The 21,218-nt window shown below is 38.6% G+C and overlaps 1 protein-coding gene across 4 annotated transcripts in view; it reads right to left on the bottom strand.

Annotated features, from left to right (window-relative positions):
• Positions 1 to 570: 570 nt before the first annotated feature.
• PRPSAP1 (phosphoribosyl pyrophosphate synthetase associated protein 1) overlaps positions 571 to 21,218 on the bottom strand; it is a 42,353-nt gene continuing 21,705 nt past the window's right edge. For 2 of the 4 annotated variants that reach the window (XM_063458999.1, XM_063458998.1), the window contains 8 exons: positions 18,586 to 18,758; positions 13,329 to 13,444; positions 12,438 to 12,493; positions 10,739 to 10,884; positions 8,458 to 8,496; positions 3,727 to 3,797; positions 3,501 to 3,647; positions 571 to 1,681 (listed from right to left, as the gene is read on the bottom strand). In XM_063458999.1, coding sequence (XP_063315069.1) covers positions 1,523 to 1,681; positions 3,501 to 3,647; positions 3,727 to 3,797; positions 8,458 to 8,496; positions 10,739 to 10,884; positions 12,438 to 12,493; positions 13,329 to 13,444; positions 18,586 to 18,758 — 907 coding nt within the window. In that variant the 3' untranslated portion in view covers positions 571 to 1,522. Of the gene's footprint in view, positions 1,682 to 3,500; positions 3,648 to 3,726; positions 3,798 to 8,457; positions 8,497 to 10,738; positions 10,885 to 12,437; positions 12,494 to 13,328; positions 13,445 to 18,579; positions 18,759 to 21,218 lie in introns of all 4 variants that reach the window. The other 2 variants (XM_063459000.1, XM_063459001.1) reach the window with 2 other exon arrangements.

The raw sequence follows: 21,218 nt of genomic DNA, 5'->3' as shown, positions 1-21,218 counted from the left end.
TGAATAAACCAATGTTATGCCATTGCACCCTTGCTTTCTACATATCAATGAAGTACCAAAGACTGTGTTGTAACCCTTCTTTCCCTTTAAGACATTTAAGAAAATACAATTAACTTATTGTACATTAAATCAGCAGGGTGTATTTTACCCTTTAAATGGGAAAACCTTTAAATATCTTTGACTCAAAAAGGGCTTAACGCTGCTTCTGTACAGATATAATACCATGAGCCACATGATCAGCCTGTTGCCCTATTTTATTCTTTGCACTGCAAACAATACGGTAAGATATAATATTAAACATACTGAGAAACTCCCCCAGGCGATAACCTGCAACCAGATTATATAAAGTTTAAACCCGCCGTCTCAGCCTGTCCTGATGTTTAATTTGTGCATAAAACCAAAATTAAACTATACAAGAATAGGTTACCCATGGCAAGAACTCACTGCACCTGTAATATGTAGGATTTTTTTTTCTTTTTCTTCGAAATAGCATTTAATTCTAAACATAGTAAAACGGCTATAACAATAATAAAAAAAATAATTGTGTAAATGTAAAAATTATTCAAAACATTTTGACAGTTTTTGGCTGTTCATGCCAAATGACTTTATTTAGGGAGTCCTAATTATAAGAGGCTCATTGAAACTTTCTGATAGCACGGACAACACAACCCGAGGCAGGCCTGGACATCATCTTATATACAGGGAATATATATGTACAATGCATGTGTCATGTAAACATACACACACAAACTACATACATAATACAATGATCTATGTATATACAGTAGGTGTGTGTGTGTGTGTATCTTGTACAGATGGATATATACAAACATATCGAAATTATAATATGTCCATTACATTCACTGTTTACTTAGAAACATGCGATGGCTATGTATACAGTACTCAACAATCAATACGCAAGATGAAAACACACCTTTTCATACCCAACGCAATATGCAACTATGTACATGAATGTTTACATGAGCATATTTTTTGTTTCATGTATTTGAAGACGTTTGCAATCTGCAATCCTATGTGAATCGCTGCCATGGACTCTCTAATCAGCTATGTATTAATATTAGTTGTGGGTTTCTGTTTTTTGCCAGTAACGGCGGATTAAATGGCAGAGCTGATGGATTGTTCACAACTTCTCTAACCCGTCATGGTCAAAAGTGCTAGATAGAGTTAAGTTGTAGACAAGAGATTAATGAATCACTTCTAGATGGACAAAGTTGGTCTTCACAGCTAATGCTTCACCCCGTGCTCCCACATCCCCAACCCCTACCTGCAATCACATAATTTCTGCTCTACACTACTGCTCGGTTTTGGTAGGGTGTACAGTGGTCCCCCATATCCGACAGTAAAGTAAAAGTGCCCGTAGTGTATATGCAAAATTAGACAGGATGATGCTCAATTTAGGTGCTACTAGACTCCTGTCCACCTTCAACTACCTTGCAAATTCTGCCTTATCTGCTTAGAGAAGACGCACAGTCCCTTTGGGTGCTGAGGGGGAAAGCCACACTCAGTCATCCATTGTAATGTTACGGAACAGATAGGACATAGATTCTCCATTATGTATACGCCGAATGGCCTCTGACAAGATCAGACTGATGTCCACTGTCTTGATCTTGGAGCACTGTAGCTTCTGAACTTCATGGGGGACGGTATTTGTAACTACAACCTGCAGGAGAGCAAAAGGCAGTGCATTAGAATGAGACAAATGGTAAGTGTCTAAATGAGAAGATTGCCATATTGTAAACATATGGGTGTATATATATATATATATATATATATATATATATATATATATATATATATATATATATATATATATATATATATATATATATATATATATATATATATATATATACACACACACACACACACACACACACACACACACAGGCTTGTGTATTAGTTTTTGCCTTTTACAGCTCTCTCCAAACCCCCTAAACTTGCTATCTCGACATTTAAATCTAGTTTTATTTTCCCAATTCTCCCAGGCCAGATTTGTGACTGCCTGGAATAGTCTTTCTGCGTCTTACAGGTATTTTAGCTTGCTTGAGTCACAGTGGTCAAAAATACTTTTGACATAAAGAGACAGTCACCAAAACAACATTTTCTTACTGAAATAGTTTTTGTGTATAGATCATGCCTCTAAAGTTTCACTGCTCAATGCTCTGCCATCTAGGAGTTAAATCACTTTTGTCTCTGTTTTTGCAGGACAGCCACACCTCCCCTGGCTGTGACTGACACAGCTTCCAAGAAAAAAAAAGGAAAGGTTTTATTTTTAATTAGATGTAACTTTAAAGGTTATTTCCTTCTCTTTAACTTGAACTTTAATTACATACAGGAGGTTCCTGTAGGATCTAGAAAGCTATTAACAGAGCAAGTGATAGGAAATTCTAAATTAAACAGACTGTGCAATAAAGGAAGTGTCAACATTAGACGACTCTTTACAGGAAGTGTTTAGGAATGCTGTGTAAGTCACATGCAGAAAAGTGTTACTAGAGCTGTATAAATAAAGTGATTTAACTTCTAAATGGCAGATAATTGAGCAATGATACGGCAGGGGCATAATCTATACACCAAAACTGCTTCATTAAGCTAAAGTTGTTTGGGGGACTATAGTGTCCCTTTAATTAAAAGGGAGGAATTCAAAGCCCGCCATTATAAATCTGTATTAGTCCAATACAAAGATACTGCAATAATTTACTATTTTGCATGTAAATTACTAGGCTAATTTGGCTACTCAAATATCAAGATATTAACAAAACAATTAGGTTATCACAAAGAATGAAGGGGGGAGATCAGGGGAGGTTAAACAAAAACAAAAAAGACGATCGACTACTAGAAAAGAAAAATGCAATGGGGAGCCAAAACACAGGCTACATTTAATTGGGAGGAAGCATAAGGAATTATTACTCATGCTGGTATTTATAAAGCACCAACATATTCCGCAGTGCTGTACAGAGAAGATAGACAGTACAGCACAGACAAACCGAAGCAACAGTATTAGAGGACCCTGTATAAAAAGCTGAGATTTCTCATTTACAGCTCTTTTATACATAGTACAATCTAAAGGTTTAGGTGGGGACTTGAGTAGGGGGATATGTAAAGATGAAAAGGAGCATCTGGGCAGACTGATAAGATTTGATGTGACTAAGTAAACAGGGGAACTCTAGATTAATAGAATGGAACATGTTAAGAACAAAGGAGAAGGAGAGGGGGAAACAAACATGTGGAGTTTAAAGTTGAAAAGCCTGCACAGAAGATTCTATCTCCTTCAAGAAATGAATAACCCCATGTACAGTTAATACTGAATACAATTATTAGCATGTAGAGAAGATTGCATTGGAAAAGTAACCGTAAAGAGAGTAACAGAAAAATAAATGATATATACGTCACAGAGGGAGTAAACAAAAGGAATGAGAACAATAAAGAATTTTAGTTGAGACACTTTAAACAGTAATGGTCAAGAATATGTATGATGTGACCTCATCAATAGAGGAGTCCTCTATAAGGTGTGGTGCGTCTGCAGACAGGATCCCATGGGTTGCCATCACTAAGATTTTGTATGCGCCTCTCTCCTTAAGAATTTCCGCTGCAGCCACAAAGCTCTCCACTTCATCAATAATGTCATCCTAAATGTAATAAAATGATATATCAGATAGCGCAGGAGCGTACCAATTGGTCAGAGCAGCTATCACAAACAGGACTTACCACTATGATAGCGATTCTTCCCCCAACATCTCCTACAACACTAATCGGGGGCTTCTCTTTGGCAATCATCACTTGAAAAACGAGGAAGAAAAGAACAAGTGATTTATTTTAGCTTCATCAATTCATGGATTATGGTACATGCATGACAGCACCGCATGTTAGCACACGTACACTGCATTACTGTTAGAGCACCAGTTGCAAAATTTCTAAAACAAGAAAAGCATGCTGTGCATCAGGACTTGGCAAACATCACAAGCCAGGATATAATGGCTCCTAAAATAATGCCGATCGGGCCAAAAACTTAATTTTAAGTAATTACTGAAAACAGCAGACAAAATTCCAAATAAGCTTGTTGGCCACTCATTCACACTAGTATCTGTACTGTAATAATCACTGTTTCCAGTAGGTCTAACTGGCAACTAAGTTTTGTGGGCATATTTTTTATGATAAAAAAATGCACTTCTGGATTCAAATTGTAACAAATGCCAGTGTAAGCTAGTAATATTTTTTTTATCTCTGGTGAAAACAGGAGAATAAGATCTAATCAAACAAATAAATGTTTTTCCATGTTTTTATATATATTTCATTTATCTGTTGTACTATCCACTCATGATTGCTCAGTTAAAGGGACACTAAAGTGTCAGAAATAGAAACATGTATGCCTGACATTGCTTGTGTGGCTGTTTAGTGACTGGCCCCACTCAGACTGAGCTGAAAAGGTGATTTTACACACTTCTTCTGCCCCGACAGTCTCACCGAGGCTAGCCTCGTCACCATGGCTAAGATCATCAATCTTGATGATTTCAGCCGATTCAATGCTTTCCTATAAAAAAGCATTGTGAGGCTATAGTGCATGCTGATTGTGCCAATCAGCATCTCCTCATAGAGAAGAGCTTCTCCATACAGAACATGGAGACGCTGAATGCCAGTGCTGCACTGAACTAGATGGCACCTCTAGTGACCGTCTGAGTGACTGCCATTAAAATGTTTTACTAAGGACCAATGTAAACAACCCCTTTTCTCTGAAAAGGCAGCGTTTACACTGAAAAATCATCAGGGACAGGCTATAGACACCAGAACCACTACATTAAGCTGTAGTGGTTCTGGTGATTAAAGTGTTCATTTAAAGGGACAATATAGTCACCAAATCAACTTTAGTTTAAATTAAGCAGTTTTGGTGTATAGACCATGCCACTGCGGTCTCACTGTTTAATAGACAATATTAATAGACTGTATTAATAGAGCAATAGAAAGTGTAAATTGAGCAGTATTTGCAATAAAGGAAGTTTAAACATTAGATCTCTCTTTACAGGAAATATTTAGGAAGGCTGTGCAAGTCACACGCAGGGAGGTGTGGCTACGGAAGTATAAACACGGGGATTTAAATGCCTACACATCAGAGAATTGAGCAGCAAGGCTCCAGGGCCATAATCTATACACAAAACAGCTTCATTAAGCTAAAGTTGATTTGGTGCCTATAGTGTCACATTAAAATGATCTGTGGGATCTGTCATTTTAATGCAACAATATGGCTAGTATTTAGAGGGGTACATAATGGTTGTTTTTTCCTAGTAGACTGTAAAGAATATTGAGTGTTATACGTGGATACAAATATTATTCACACTGCTTGCAACAATAATCTGTTACAGTACAGATACTATTCTGAATTACTGACAAATATCATGTACTATGTGATTCCCCAATTGGGAGTCAGATTTTATTTGCTGGTGTTTTCATTCCTGGAGCCCTATAAACTTATCTGTGCAATCCACTCTATTGAATCTTATCGTCTGTCTTAATTGTTTCAACCTAATCCCAATCTGTTGATGTAACTCCAATCTAAACGAAATACTGCCACCACTCCGTTCGTCTTTCTCAAATACGGCTCCCTTTTCTTTTCTTTTTTTTTTAATTCTTTATTTTTGTAGTGCAGATATATAGTACAAGCTGGCTGGAGGTACCCCAAAGGCAATCCTCAGGCTGTTCCCACGCGTAACATGCGGGGCATTTGAATAGCATGCACAATTTTTAATATTTAATCAGGCTTATTCAGTTATATTTAAACACAATTCAGGAGTATGATTAATTTAGTTCGGTGTGATAACTAGGCTATAAACAATAATGTAGTTACGTGACCTTAGTGGTGAAAACATGCTGGGGCTTTAACAGTTAAGGCATTACATATGGTATCACCGAGTACAGTGAAAGAAGTATGTGTAACTCTAGCTTACTGGCAAAGGTGAAGAATGAAAGTCAGGCTAATCAGGTACTAGGTATTGTCAAAAACATATAGGATGCAAGCGTTTCTGGTCATCTGTAGCATTGATGTGTGTTACTATTTATGCTTAGCTGACTTGTAAGCAGATTAAGAATTGATACCTGTGTGATCAAGCTTAGGTACAGCGTGGCTCATGCCTGTTAGTTCAGGGAGACATAATAAGTGACCTAACAATTGGTTAACAAGTGACCCATCTTAGCCGGGTGCATGAAATCCCTCGCGTCAAGACAGCTTATGTTAAAGAGGGGAGCGAAAACAAAAACAGAAAGACCTGTCGCAATTTTAACCACTAGTCTTGTGAAGGGGTTCGGGTGGGCTGTAAGGAAGGACCGTTTTGTCATCCGAAGTGGGTCTATCGGGGGGGGGGGTTAATTCAGGTATAGTCACCAAAAGTCCCATGAGTCTTGTCAGCTGGCCCTTCTCAGCCGATGCCCCCACATGGCAGAAGGTGTGCAAGCCTCCCGGTGAGCTGTCGCAGGGCAATTCCTGCAGGTGCTTCCTTCGGTGGTGCAGCTGGGAGCTGTTCCCATGCGTCCCAGGGATGCGGTCTTTGGGGCTGGTCAGCGTCGTGGCTGGCTGTGTGAGTATTGTGAGGGCTCACGCTGTGCCGGTTCAGAGGTGTTAGTGCCGCTGATTGGGAGTTTGGATGGGTGTTTCGATCTGTCCTGTTTAGAGGCTTGGGGTTGTGAGCGTGGCTGTCCGAGGGCCCCGGCGCCGTTTCCCGCCATATTGATCTTTGGAATTGTTTCCATCTTGAGGCCGCTCGGGAGTTACAGGATGGGTACTACTGCAGGTGGCGCCGGGTAGCCGGGCGTATCCACGCCTTTACCGCTCTCACCGCTAGCTTGTAGGTCTGTCTCTTGTCTTTGAGCTTCGCCCAGAGATAGGTGCATAGCCGGCTTACAAACTCTAGCGTGTGCGTGGGCGGCTTTATTGGTGTTTGCTGGGCTGCTTCTGAGCCGCCATCTTGGCTGGGCTCAGTTTGTCGCGTGTGGCTGGTGGTTTGGTCGCTTGGGAAGGCGATAATATGGGGGTTAGCGCCCCCAGCGAGGACAGGGATGTCCCCCGCCGGTCCAGTGGGGGGGGGGGGGGGGTAGGGTTGCCGCCGAACCAGACCGAGAATTTAAAGGCAGGGAGGTCGGCCGCCTCTCCCCAGCCCTTATTCAGTAGGCCGCAGCAGCGTGGCTCAGGTCTTCATCGGGTTACAGGCTAGATTCGGGTGTCTGCGTGTGGCTCAAGTGTCCCGCTTCCAGATAATGCCTTCCAATAGCATTTATTAGTCGATTAGTCAGGGTTGTCCCGCTTCAGAGTTAGAAAGGCCCGGGAGCTCAAGTCCCACACGTCTGCCCCGCATGGAAGCCAGGCTCCGCCCCCACGGCTCCCTTTTCTGATGATCAATTCTGCAAAATTCTCCAATTTGAATTCCTTACAATATGACAAACTTTCTCACTATTTCAGACTCCACAGTTTTGCTCCTGCTACTTTCTACTCTATTCTTCATGGCCGTAGACTCTCCACATGTCACTTAATTTTTATCCTCACATATACAAGGTCGTTCCCAAGCGCCTCCATATTTTTGGAACTTACATCTGTGATTTGGCATTCTCCTTTGCTTCGTAACACATCTCTTAAAAGAATGCTATTCATTCAACTATCCCTAACATTCAGGGTCCCACAACATACAATCTACCTACAAACAGACAAACAATTTTGTTCTTATACATTCAGTTGTAATGAAAATTATTCAACCCCCCCTCCCCCATCAAAAATCAGCTTTGTCAAAATTTACAGACTTTCAGTTGTTTGCAATGAACAAATCAAACAAAAGCAATTGAAATAGGGCAACAACGAATGTTTCAAGTGGTTCCCCCAAATTCAACTGAAAAAAACAAAAACTTATGACTTCTCCAGTCTCAGAATTATTCAACTGAAAGTCTGTAAATTGTTATATTAAACCGGATTTTTATTGGTGGTTGAATCATTTTGATTACAACTGTGCATGTATCCAATACTGTTGAATTTTTTTTAGTAAAGACTAAGTCTGCTCTGAGCTGTAGAAATGTTATAGATCAGGTACAAATGAAGTATTAAGTGAGCCTGTCTCAATAATTGAGAGTCAGGCAGCTATACTAAATTTGATACAAACCCAGAAACAGTTGAGCCTAGCCAGATAATTTTCACTGCTACACTATATGAAAGGCAAACCAAGCATTACGGAGTCTGAACTAATAATCTGCCATTAATTTAGGTTACTACATTCAGTAGAAATCTGAGCTGAGCCTGTCCTGATAACATGCATTTGAAATCTTACAAAAAAATAAAAATAGAATGTTGTTAGTATCAGAGTGGAGCTTGATATAGAAGAGGGATACAGAAGAAAGTACAGGCTCTTATGAAGTCAATAACATCCACACAGCACACAGCGTAACAGAATAGCATGTCACTTTCCATACTTGGCAGTTCTATGCCTGGAAACGGAGGCTGGCGTTTGCCTAATGTCAAAAGCACAGGAAGCATATAAGCGAGAGCTTCAACAAATGGCAGTTTCAATCTACTAATCCTGTATTAACCAACCCCACAATTTATCCAAACATGTCTGACTTGAGCAGCTGAAATCTAGCACAAAATAGGCACATGCTTCAACTTTAATTTTCTCACTCGACATTTACTATAACCAATCGTATGCACACACACACAGTCTCTTTGTGCTTTTTCATTCTTTATTAAAATGTATTTGCACAAGAGTATTCATCTACAGCCATTGCAATACATTTGGGAAACTTCTTGTGTTAAATTTAGATAAAATTGCATTTCTTACAATCCAAATGAGAGAACTAACCAGAATTAGCACCAAATTGGGGCCAAATTACTTTACAAAGAATTACTGAACAAGCCTAGACAATAAATATAGGCATGCCTATAAGCTGAGAGCATGTCAAATGTAGAAAATGAATCCAGGCACTCCAATGAATTCCAAGAAATAGGCAATTTATTAGAACCAGCAGCTACACAGCGACGTTTCAACCCCTCAGGGTCTTTTTCAAGCTTGAAAAAGACCCTGAGGGGTTGAAACGTCGCTGTGTAGCTGCTGGTTCTAATAAATTGCCTATTTCTTGGAATTCATTGGAGTGCCTGGATTCATTTTCTACATTTTACAAGTTAGATTTGGTTGGGACGTATCCAGTGAAAGCACCCTGGGATTTCTGGGCAAAGGGTTGAGTGCACTTCCACCAATTTATTTTTTACATTTATTAGCTGAGAGCAAGCTCAGTGTGTTATAGGAAATCTTCAATATTAATCAGCTCTTGTTGCCTAAATCTGTTTTTCAGTTCAGCGCAATTTAATTCCAATAAAATCAATGTGTTATACATGGATCAGGCTTGCACATGCCTCTGTAGCACTGATCGTGGTGCCAAGTTCCATGACCCAGTTTATGTGTTGTCCTCAAAATGAAACCAAATCCACTTTTTTTTACCAAACCAATTTCTTGAAAGGGACGCTATAAACACCTAGGCCATCCATCTCAATGAAGTGGTCTCAAAACACACCTCCAGTGGCTGTTAACCTTAGAACCAGAACCAAATCAAACTCTGTTCTTGATGTTCAATCAATGCTTCTCTAGGAGAAGCACTGGATTAAATGCTTCTCTGTGAAAAGCTTCTGATTGAAGCATCATGTGGTTCAGTCCATTATGATTTTCAGTTACAAATATTTTTGTAGCACTTACATTCTTCAGCACTGAACAACAGGTAAAACAAGACAAACTATTCTAACAAAACACGTTTGACATACATGAACAGTAGGTGAAAAGCTTACAATTTAGAATAATGAGGGACAATTACAATGAGGGAATTAATGTTCTGAAATGTTCTGGATTCTCTGTGAGAAGCATTTGGTTGGACAAAATGGTCATCACGCTTGATGACATCAGCAGAGACTAGGTTCTCATGGCGCTGGATTACAGTTTATTAAAGGTTTTGTTTTTTTAAAACTACGTTTTTAAAATAACTAAAAAGGGGGCCCTGAAATGTGAAAAACTAACAATTTAGGGGCAAAAATATACAAAGTTATGGGGTACTATATAGTGTCCTTTTAAAAAAACTTTCACAATGAATAAATAAAATAAAAATAACTTACAGCCTTACAGTTGTAGTCTGAAAAAGATTACGGAAAACACAGGGCTTAGAGCTGAAGGAAAAATGTGACTGGCTGTCTAAGCAAACATTTAGCACCCAATCATTACCCATGCATCCTTATTGTTCTGTTTTCCATTCATGTATCTGTTTTTTATTATTTTTTTTTAAATAAAATATTAAAGTATTGCACCAGAAATAATGTATTGTAATTTATCTAATTTTAACGTATGTATTCGGATTAACAATTTATCCTAAACTATCTTTCCTTCCCACCCAACCTCAAGAGCTGAAAAGGGGTGAAGAGAAATTGCATTATAAAATATTGTTTTTTAACATTGAATATGGATTTTTTTTTAGCAGTAGCTGCCCTTTAAATTAACTTTTCTGTTTAACATCATAGATTATATACGAAAAGAGAAATTCTATTACTACATCTTAATTTCAAACTAAATGCTTACTGCCATTACAGATTCACAAATCAGCATGTAACATATATACCACAAAAAGTTCTCTTTTAAATGTGAATAAGTAAAGATGTGAAATAGTCAGACCATGGCTTCTACCATGAGAATCACCCAAAAAATTGTTAACAACTCACTAGGGATCCCCAGTCCTGGATGTACGGTAGTATTCTTCACAGTAGGTGGAGAGTGGCGCCCGTCGGCCATGTCAAGCTCTGCGCACTGAGCTTCCCCGTGAATCACTGCAAGCCCGAGTCGAAGGCGTTCAGCATAAGACTGTGCCCTGTAAAATGGTTTTGAGAGATGCCGTTTGATAAATTGGTTTCTCAAGAACGTGACACTTCCAGTGGTCACAGTGCAATGTCACTTGTGAGATTTTAGTTCATCCTGATGGCTAAATGAAAGTTTGCTATGCTTTGCAGTTTAGATTTTTAATATCAATCTGATTAGCTGTCTGGCTGTCCCAACACAGCCAAAGTATGCAATGTAAATTAATCTAGCCTTCACAGTGCCATGCTCACGTACAGCGCTATGGAAGGAATGCCAAATGTACAGTCACTCATATGGTATTACTTTGATATTGAGAGAGCATGCAGGAGCCCTCCCAGACCATCACAGGATGAGATTGCCCTGTACATGAAGGAGCTGTAGGGTTTAAAAATAAATAAATTAATGTGTCTCTGCTGCATTGCTCACCAGTCAGCAATTCAATATTATTCAATGAAAGAGAAACTTCACTGCCTCCCTCTCCACTCTCGCCCCCCTCACCCCACAAAATAAATAAATCATTGTTTAGCAGATATGAAAAACATGCATTATTATTATAATTATTATTATTGGTATTTATATAGCGCCAAATTATTCCGCAGCGCTTTACAATATTATGAAAGTGGACTATTTAACAATAAACGAGGCAATTACAAAATGCTATAGGAACAATAGGTAGATGAGGACCCTGCTCAGACGAGCTTATAGTCTAGTATAAAGACACAACTGGTAATTTACTGCTTCTTGAGTTTAGCTCCACTGAGCTAAACAGCCTGGAAATAACAGGACACGTCTGATTGACAGCCGGGGGATATGTAACAAGGGTAATTATGCATTTATTCATTGGGGTCTACCTAAATACAGATTGCAAAAACTGCAGATCTCTGGTCTGCTGCCTTTGGAGCTTTCCCATTCTAACCCCACTCAGAATTTCAGGGGCTAACCAATCACAGACTTCCCAATGCAGCTCAATGAAAAGTCTTTGCAAGACAAGTGCTATGGGCAATTTACTGCATCTTGAGTTTAGCTCCACTGAGCTAACCAACCCAGGAAGTAACAGGAACGGTTTTCTAACTGACAGCCAGGAAGGATGTAAAAAGGTTAATTTATACATTTTTCAATTTCTATTAAAATTTGCACTTTTTGTCCAGTTTACAAAAAGGGGACACTTAACACCAAAAGCACTTCAGCAAGCTAAGTGCCCTAAGAATCTGGAGTGAGCCTTTAATATTATCTGGCAAATTCAAAATAAATAAAAATTGCCAAGGATCCAGGACGTAGAGAATTATACTGTCATGTCACGCTGAAGGAAGCAAGGTGAATTGTTAGTGTAGGACTACCCTAAGAGGTTTGCCTTGACGTGGCAGGGGAGCTTACATCTAACGGCCACTGGAGAGATACCAAAACCCTCAAGTTATTTAAATATGCATAGGCATTTGGGATAGTGCGCGAGTAACTCTTTTCTTTGGCTTTTATTGTTGGGGTTGATGTGTACTATGGTCTTTGCGGTTGCCCATGAGTAGTGGGAATCTGAGCGCAGGACTTTTTTTATGTTCTAATATATTTCACCTCTTTGCTGCATCAGGAGACTTGGCAACTATGACTGCATTTCTGTAATCCTGTATCTGAAAAGACAAATGGCAGACATAAGTAATCTGCTAACAAGCCATTTAAAACTTCTATCGTAGCAGCAACTGCTCAAGTCAATGTCTATACGATATCGTACATCTCAACACTGGGAAGGTGGGAGAAATGCTGCGGAGAGTGGTGTTGACCCACATCAGTCAATGCTGACACCAAGGGTGTTGAAAGGATCAAAAAATACCTGGGGGTTTGAGTCCAAACCAAACCCTAACCATACCAAACTCTCTCACTTAACATGCCTCTTGGAACACTCACAGTTACTTACAGACACAGAGACTGGTATATATGAATTAAATTTGATAGGGCACAGGTAAAAAGGTCCAGGGCAGATTTATTGGAAAGGATCCAGCTGGGTTCTATACAATAAATCTGCCCTGGACCTTAAATCTGTGCCCAGTATGATTTTGATTTATTTCTACCATGGTTATCTTTGGACTGGTGGCATGGTTTAATCTATAGCATGCGCCTATGCTTTTTTCATTTCGAGGGGCAGGGTGAGGCCTAGGTTCCCCCAACCTCATTATCAGTCAGCCCTCTGCATGCAGACAGAACTGTGAAAGCACCAATTCATACATAGAATACCGTAAAATATATCTTACACATTTGTAAGTGCATTGAATACCAGATTTGCCCTTCGTGATGATTTGCAACTCAGTCCAAGAGTTCCAGTCACTAGAGACATAATACAAGTCAGTGGGAGTATGGTCCCAAACAGGTACTGCCATATCTTTGACTATCGAGATGTATATAATTTGTATGTCACTTACAGAAAGTCAGGTGCATGGCTTTCGACATGGAGGGACTAGGGTTTCTCACCTCTTCCTGTATGTACTGAAGCAAGAAAGGTGAGGCTCTCAGGTTGTCCACAGGGAAATTGAAGAAACCCTGAATCTCCTTTTGGTGCAGATCCATAGTGATAATATGTGTTAGCCCTGTAAAAAACAAAAAGAAAAAAAACATATGCCTTAGCTGCGGTAACTAAAATAATGCAATAGAAACAGACCGGATAGATATGTATACATTATAGAAGTGTTGTAAATATAGTTATAAAATGAGTTGTGTCTACATCATCATTGTAGATACATTGGAAGACAGTAAGGTTGCAGGAATGAGTTATCTTGTTTTTCTAGCAGACTACATACGGTGGGTCAAATAAAATATACTTGAACAACTAAGAGTTGTAAACTTCCTGCTAACATCTAACCTGAAGAACCAATGTGTGCTGGCACTCAATTACGTGTTAGGTGCCGGTATTCGAGGTATAACCCCACAAATAACCTCCAATAAATATCATACAAAAAATATATGAATACCGCACTCAATAAACGATTTTAAGTAATAATTAAACCTATGTTCAAATTTATAGTATTTATTGAAAAGCTTATAAGGATAATTCACAAAGTTAATGGTATTTCATCAAAGTAACACATAATTCATCTTATATACACCAACTATGTACAAATGTCTATCTAGACACAGTATCCTCCTATGTGTAATGAACAGTTCAATAAAAAAATGAAAATAATGTAACGAAATGGGAAAAAAGGAGAAAAAATGCAAAAATATATATATGAAAAAATATATAGAGAATCTATATTGAAAAAATGAAAAAAAGGAGAAAAAAGAAAAAAGAAAAAATGAAAAAATGAAAAAATATATGAAAAAAAATACAAAAATAGAGAGAAATGGAAAAAATGGAAAATATACAGAATGCTAAAGTCCTGAAAAGTACAAGTCCAGTATATAGTGCACTATATGTTTTGCCCACTATCTGTGGGTTGGTCTCACCAGTGTCGTCCACTTCTTTATGTAGTATACAGTAGGAAGATGCTGAAGTCTGTGAGGGATGGTCTGCATGGAAGGGATGGAGCGAATTCCTGGTAGTAGGAAGAGTGATTGCCACCCTGTATCCGCTGGTGGCTGGTCAAAACCTTATTTATGGAGAATGAAGTTAATCCGCTGCATCAGGCTCTGTTAGAAGCGAAATTGAAGTCACTCTTAGGGCTTTCCTTGTATAATGGGCATGGGCTGCATGGGCTGCATGGGCTGCGCGCTCGGGACATATGCGTCCCTTCGATGGCCCCAGTGTCCGTGCTGGCAAGGAGGAAAGAAACATCTGCGTTTAAATACCCTCAGTATAAGCGGCAAACTCTGCCGTATCCAATTCACGGTCCCACTTCCGCATTCCAACGCATACGTGCGTCATTGCGTCATGCGTCTTTCACCAAACTTTATTGAAAACGGACATTTTGATCGAATTATTAAGCTGGAAAGAGCCTTAGCTTATTAGCTTCACACAGTATATTTACAGAAGCAATTATGTATAAGACTTTGTGTTAGAGGTGAACACAATGCAAAAGGGGGCAAGAATTGTATACTTGACTGTATACCTGTAAATACAATACAATTGTATACTTTTAAACACAATGCAAATGAGGATATGCAATGTATACTTGACAGTGGATAATGTAAAAAAGGACCTAAATTGTATACTTAGCAGTGAATTAACAGTAATACATATGTACTGCATCAATAGATGCATATCTTCTAAACAGTCTTGCATACACTTAAAACACAGAACAGTGTATAGTTAATGCTCACCTGTAACAGGAGATCAAGAGGGAAAATTGTAATCTTGGTGCAAGAAAGCTAGTTGGATAACCAGCTGTGTGAGAAAGAAAGAACAACTATTATATACTCCAAGAGAAAAATATTTTATAGATACGTTTAAAAATTTTTTTTTATTATTTTCAAAAAATTAATTTTATCAAAAAACAGGGGGAAATTTATAAAAGGGGGGAGGAGAAATTTTTTTTACAGATAACAGATACAATGCAACTGACCTGTCTACTATGACCCCATTGCGTCCCTAGACCCTGTCTGTGAGGGACCCTGTAATAACGACAGGTAGCGGACCCAGAAGAGTCAAATTGTTGGCAGGAGAGAGCCACGGACCACAATTGGTCACGGGGAGCATCTGTAAGGAGCACAAAATCACAGAGCAGACAATGGTGAGGAGACCGAAATATATATGTCATAAAAAGTGTTTGAGATCATAATCCTCATTGAGTCCTAGTGGTGACAGAGTCTCCAAGATACTAATCCATTTAGTTTCTCTCTGGAGTAAGAGTTTCTGTCTGTCTCCCCCCCTTCGTAGGGGTGGGATTCTGTTGAGGTTTCAAATCCTAGACAGAATCCCACCCCTACGAAGGGGGGGAGACAGACAGAAACTCTTACTCCAGAGAGAAACTAAATGGATTAGTATCTTGGAGACTCTGTCACCACTAGGACTCAATGTCACCATTGTCTGCTCTGTGATTTTGTGCTCCTTACAGATGCTCCCCGTGACCAATTGTGGTCCGTGGCTCTCTCCTGCCAACAATTTGACTCTTCTGGGTCCGCTACCTGTCGTTATTACAGGGTCCCTCACAGACAGGGTCTAGGGACGCAATGGGGTCATAGTAGACAGGTCAGTTGCATTGTATCTGTTATCTGTAAAAAAATTTCTCCTCCCCCCTTTTATAAATTTCCCCCTGTTTTTTGATAAAATTAATTTTTTGAAAATAATAAAAAAAATTTTTTAAACGTATCTATAAAATATTTTTCTCTTGGAGTATATAATAGTTGTTCTTTCTTTCTCACACAGCTGGTTATCCAACTAGCTTTCTTGCACCAAGATTACAATTTTCCCTCTTGATCTCCTGTTACAGGTGAGCATTAACTATACACTGTTCTGTGTTTTAAGTGTATGCAAGACTGTTTAGAAGATATGCATCTATTGATGCAGTACATATGTATTACTGTTAATTCACTGCTAAGTATACAATTTAGGTCCTTTTTTACATTATCCACTGTCAAGTATACATTGCATATCCTCATTTGCATTGTGTTTAAAAGTATACAATTGTATTGTATTTACAGGTATACAGTCAAGTATACAATTCTTGCCCCCTTTTGCATTGTGTTCACCTCTAACACAAAGTCTTATACATAATTGCTTCTGTAAATATACTGTGTGAAGCTAATAAGCTAAGGCTCTTTCCAGCTTAATAATTCGATCAAAATGTCCGTTTTCAATAAAGTTTGGTGAAAGACGCATGACGCAATGACGCACGTATGCGTTGGAATGCGGAAGTGGGACCGTGAATTGGATACGGCAGAGTTTGCCGCTTATACTGAGGGTATTTAAACGCAGATGTTTCTTTCCTCCTTGCCAGCACGGACACTGGGGCCATCGAAGGGACGCATATGTCCCGAGCGCGCAGCCCATGCAGCCCATGCAGCCCATGCCCATTATACAAGGAAAGCCCTAAGAGTGACTTCAATTTCGCTTCTAACAGAGCCTGATGCAGCGGATTAACTTCATTCTCCATAAATAAGGTTTTGACCAGCCACCAGCGGATACAGGGTGGCAATCACTCTTCCTACTACCAGGAATTCGCTCCATCCCTTCCATGCAGACCATCCCTCACAGACTTCAGCATCTTCCTACTGTATACTACATAAAGAAGTGGACGACACTGGTGAGACCAACCCACAGATAGTGGGCAAAACATATAGTGCACTATATACTGGACTTGTACTTTTCAGGACTTTAGCATTCTGTATATTTTCCATTTTTTCCATTTCTCTCTATTTTTGTATTTTTTTCATATATTTTTTCATTTTTTCATTTTTTCTTTTTTCTCCTTTTTTTCATTTTTTCAATATAGATTCTCTATATATTTTTTCATATATATATTTTTGCATTTTTTCTCCTTTTTTCCCATTTCGTTACATTATTTTCATTTTTTTATTGAACTGTTCATTACACATAGGAGGATACTGTGTCTAGATAGACATTTGTACATAGTTGGTGTATATAAGATGAATTATGTGTTACTTTGATGAAATACCATTAACTTTGTGAATTATCCTTATAAGCTTTTCAATAAATACTATAAATTTGAACATAGGTTTAATTATTACTTAAAATCGTTTATTGAGTGCGGTATTCATATATTTTTTGTATAACATCTAACCTGGTTAGCAAAGCCTTATTAGGAGATCTCAAATTAGATTACGTTTTCTAAAAGTGTCTTATTCTCTTTTTAGTTTTAATAATTTATTTCTCTACAGCTAAAGGTCCTTGATGCCATATTGATGGCATCTGAAATAAAGTTCCGTAAAATCAGCTTAATAAAATTAGTTTTACAATAAGAGATATAGGTTTAAAAGGGCACGTCTGATAGTGAAGTTCCCCTTTCAGTAATAATGAGAAGTAATCATTGCTGGCAATTCGTAAAGTACGGACATTTATGACTGGCAAGACATTTAGACAAGTAGCATTATGGATGTCACAATTCTGAGTGGAGTGAAAGCAAAGTAAAAAAAAACACCCAGATATTTAGCCGCTTAGCAAAAGATCTGCCATTTGATGTAAATGTATAGAGATTTTACTTTGGACAGTTGACATGTGGACAACCATTAGAAAAAGGAATAATACTTGCATACTGTGAGTAGACGGTTTGGAAATCTAGATTGGAATTGATTTTCACAGCCAAATAAAAGGTAATTTACCATTAGGGAGGTCAAACACCCCTATCTTAGAAGATAGAAATATATAACATGGTGCATCTAAATGTTTTCCAATAAAACCAGGCATTTACAAAGCTCTCTATATAGCTGTGTGCACTTAGGAATCCATGCAATTAAAAATTCTATGTAAGAAATTGGTGTCTTATGCATGGCTTAAACTGTCAAGTGTTGTCCAACAAGGCAGGCTTTAAAAGTTACTTGCCACTGCAATGTTAGAGGGTTTATGGGCCCAAGGCTAGTGGAAATTTTAAGCCTTGCTCGAATATACAGTCAGTTTGTAACATCTCTTTTGTCTTTTAATCCACTCAATAAATTCAAGAGTTAATGCTTTCTGGTTCAGCTGCCTACAAAAGGATTTTCTTTCAAATAATACATTTGTTAATCAAAACTAGTAGTAAGTTTAAAAAAAAAAAAAAAAGGGGGTGGAAAAAAGTATTTTAAAATAGTTTCTTCAATGAATAGCCTTTGCCAATGGCATGATGAATATCAGACTTGCCTGCATTGGATAGCATTGATGCAAGCAGCTTGCACACAATGGAGCCTCTCTTACGCATCTTGCTCTGTTTGCTATACGGGAAATATGGAATCACACCAATGATATTTTTGGCACAGGATGTCTTCAAAGCATAAGCCATGATAAGAAGTTCCATTATTGCAGTGTTGACATCCCTGTAAGGAAAGAAACAGGTAAGTAAAATTATGTCAAATTCACTGTAAAACACAATGTTATGCACACAACAGCCACATATTACAGGTTGGGCTTGTTTTATAGGTCAATAATAGGGGCATCTTTCTCCCAATCCCTTCCACTTTGCCTTATTCCCCAGGTAGTGCAAAGTAGCAGATGTTTAGGGTAAATAAGCCTATACTAAAGTGTGTTTTTTTTGTTTGTTTTTTAAATAACTGCATGTAGTGAGTCACTTACAAAATGCAATGAAACACGTGCAAAAAGGTACCATAACCTAAACATGCGAAGAGGGCTAATGCAGAAGTAGTGTAATACCTAATCTGTAACTATGAGGGCAGTAAATCACTAAAGGGATAGTGGTATTATCACCCAAGACTGGGTGAGAAGGAGCACTTGCACTTATTTTGTGAGTACCACATGTTTCTACGTATTTTGTAATTGGAGGCTCAATTCTACTTGATTTGTCAATCTACTACATAATACAAAGAATGAAGGAAGCAGTTATGGATTTTTGTACTGTCCCTTTAAACATACCAGTACAACTTATGCTTTGTTATGCAGGAATTTCAATTTCATATGACTGTCTTAAAGGAGCATATTAATGGGAAGGGGAAAAAAAAATAGACTATTGCAGTATGAAATGATTTTTTTTTTTTTTTTTTAATTGGACTAACATAATATTTCAAAGACAAGCTTTTGTGAGTCTGAAGCGATATCAGATTGATCAGAATTGCTTAACATTTATTGCTCAATTTTTTTCATCGTGGGATAGACCTAAAAAGTTTGCGAAAGTTGCAGATCTCATCTGCAGTCTTTGCAAGCCCTCCCCTTTTCCCCAGCTTACACGTTCTATGTCTGTCCAATCACAGACTTCCCAATAAAGCTCAATGAGAAGTCTTTGCAAGGCAGGTGCTCTTCGCAATTGCATGCCCCATGAGTTTAGCTCCACTGAGCTAAAACTGCCAGAAAATAACAGGACCGCCAGAGGGATGCAACAAGGTTAATTTACAATTCGCAATTTATATTGCAATTAGCTCTTTTTGTAAAATAAAAAAAAAAAGCACACACTTCTCACAAATCACTTCAGGAAGCTAAAAAGCTTCAGGTATTTGGAGTGTTCCTTTAATAGCAATCTTTTTCTATATCTAAAAATAAACTTAATTCTTAGCGAAATTCAGAGGCTTACAAATACACCCACAAAAGAGATCAATATCAATCACTGGGATTATTCCGACAATATTTTTGTAATGTTTTCTTTACTAGAGCAGGGATAATGCAATGGAATGACACTGAACATTAAAGAGGATTGTAGAGCTTCAGCACAAATGCTGTGTTTATTTAATGTTTTCTGATCTAATGCACAGCTCTGGTTTTCCAAATAAGCCCAGATTTGAAAACACATTGTGTATGTGACAATACCACTACGGAGGGGGTTATGAAAATACTATCACATCCATTTTCTTCAGGAATGAGAATTCCAGGTTAGCTCTTAATGACACATTTGATTTGCTCACAGGGTTTTTCACTAAAAAGACAATTGCCAGGTACTGAAAGTGAATTTCATGGCAAGACAGGAGGCTTCATATTTGCTTCAATTACTTTACTGAATCCTCCCAGCAGCAAAGAAACAGTTAAACAATTGAAAACAAAATCAACCAATCAGAAGACATCTAGACAGTAATATGTGGCTATGAGACTCCTCCCAACTCCTCTTTCTTTGCTGCTTGCCTCCCAGGTGAGTCAATTCTGATTACATTGGCCTTAGTGCTGTATATTTTGAGTACCTCAGTTTTTTGACAGATCATTGTTTTAATTGTATTTTTTGGTCTTAATTGTTATTACATCTTTATTTATACTTCAGTATATAGATTTTACCCTCAGGGCCGACCTCTTGCCTAAGCCATAGCAGAATTTCACGAATAGTCCAATCTGGTTCCCAAACCAACCTATGACGCAAAGTTTCTCAGACTCTGAGGATTCACATTAACCCCTTAAGGACACATGACATGTGTGACATGTCATGATTCCCTTGTATTCCAGAAGTTTGGTCCTTAAGGGGTTAAAGGATCTGACCATGAAGGGGCTTCCGTCCCTGGAAGGGCAACAGTGCCTCAGCCGGTAAAGGCAAGGCACCGGCTAAAAATCTGAGGCTGTCACACACCTCCTCAGCCAACAGATAATTGATCCCCCACTAGAGGGTTCCACATTCCACAACGACCTACAAGTCATGGATGAGTACTGTGCAGGGTATTCTGATGACGAATCCCCCACTGATGCACTACACGCTAATACTCCTTATGTCAAGGAGTCTTTTGTCAATCAGCCTCTGGTTTCCCTCTAACACAATTAATCCCTCAAAGACCCAGGATCAGTCTACCTTACTAGATCCTAGTGGCCAACCCTTAGTCGATCCCAGAATCATTAAACATCCCCGCTCGGCC

The sequence above is a fragment of the Pelobates fuscus genome, chromosome 6, assembly GCF_036172605.1.
Source record: "Pelobates fuscus isolate aPelFus1 chromosome 6, aPelFus1.pri, whole genome shotgun sequence".
NCBI classification, from domain to species: domain Eukaryota; kingdom Metazoa; phylum Chordata; class Amphibia; order Anura; family Pelobatidae; genus Pelobates; species Pelobates fuscus.
The sequence above is the reverse complement of the archived record's forward strand: the minus strand, read 5'-3'. Positions and strand labels throughout refer to the sequence as shown.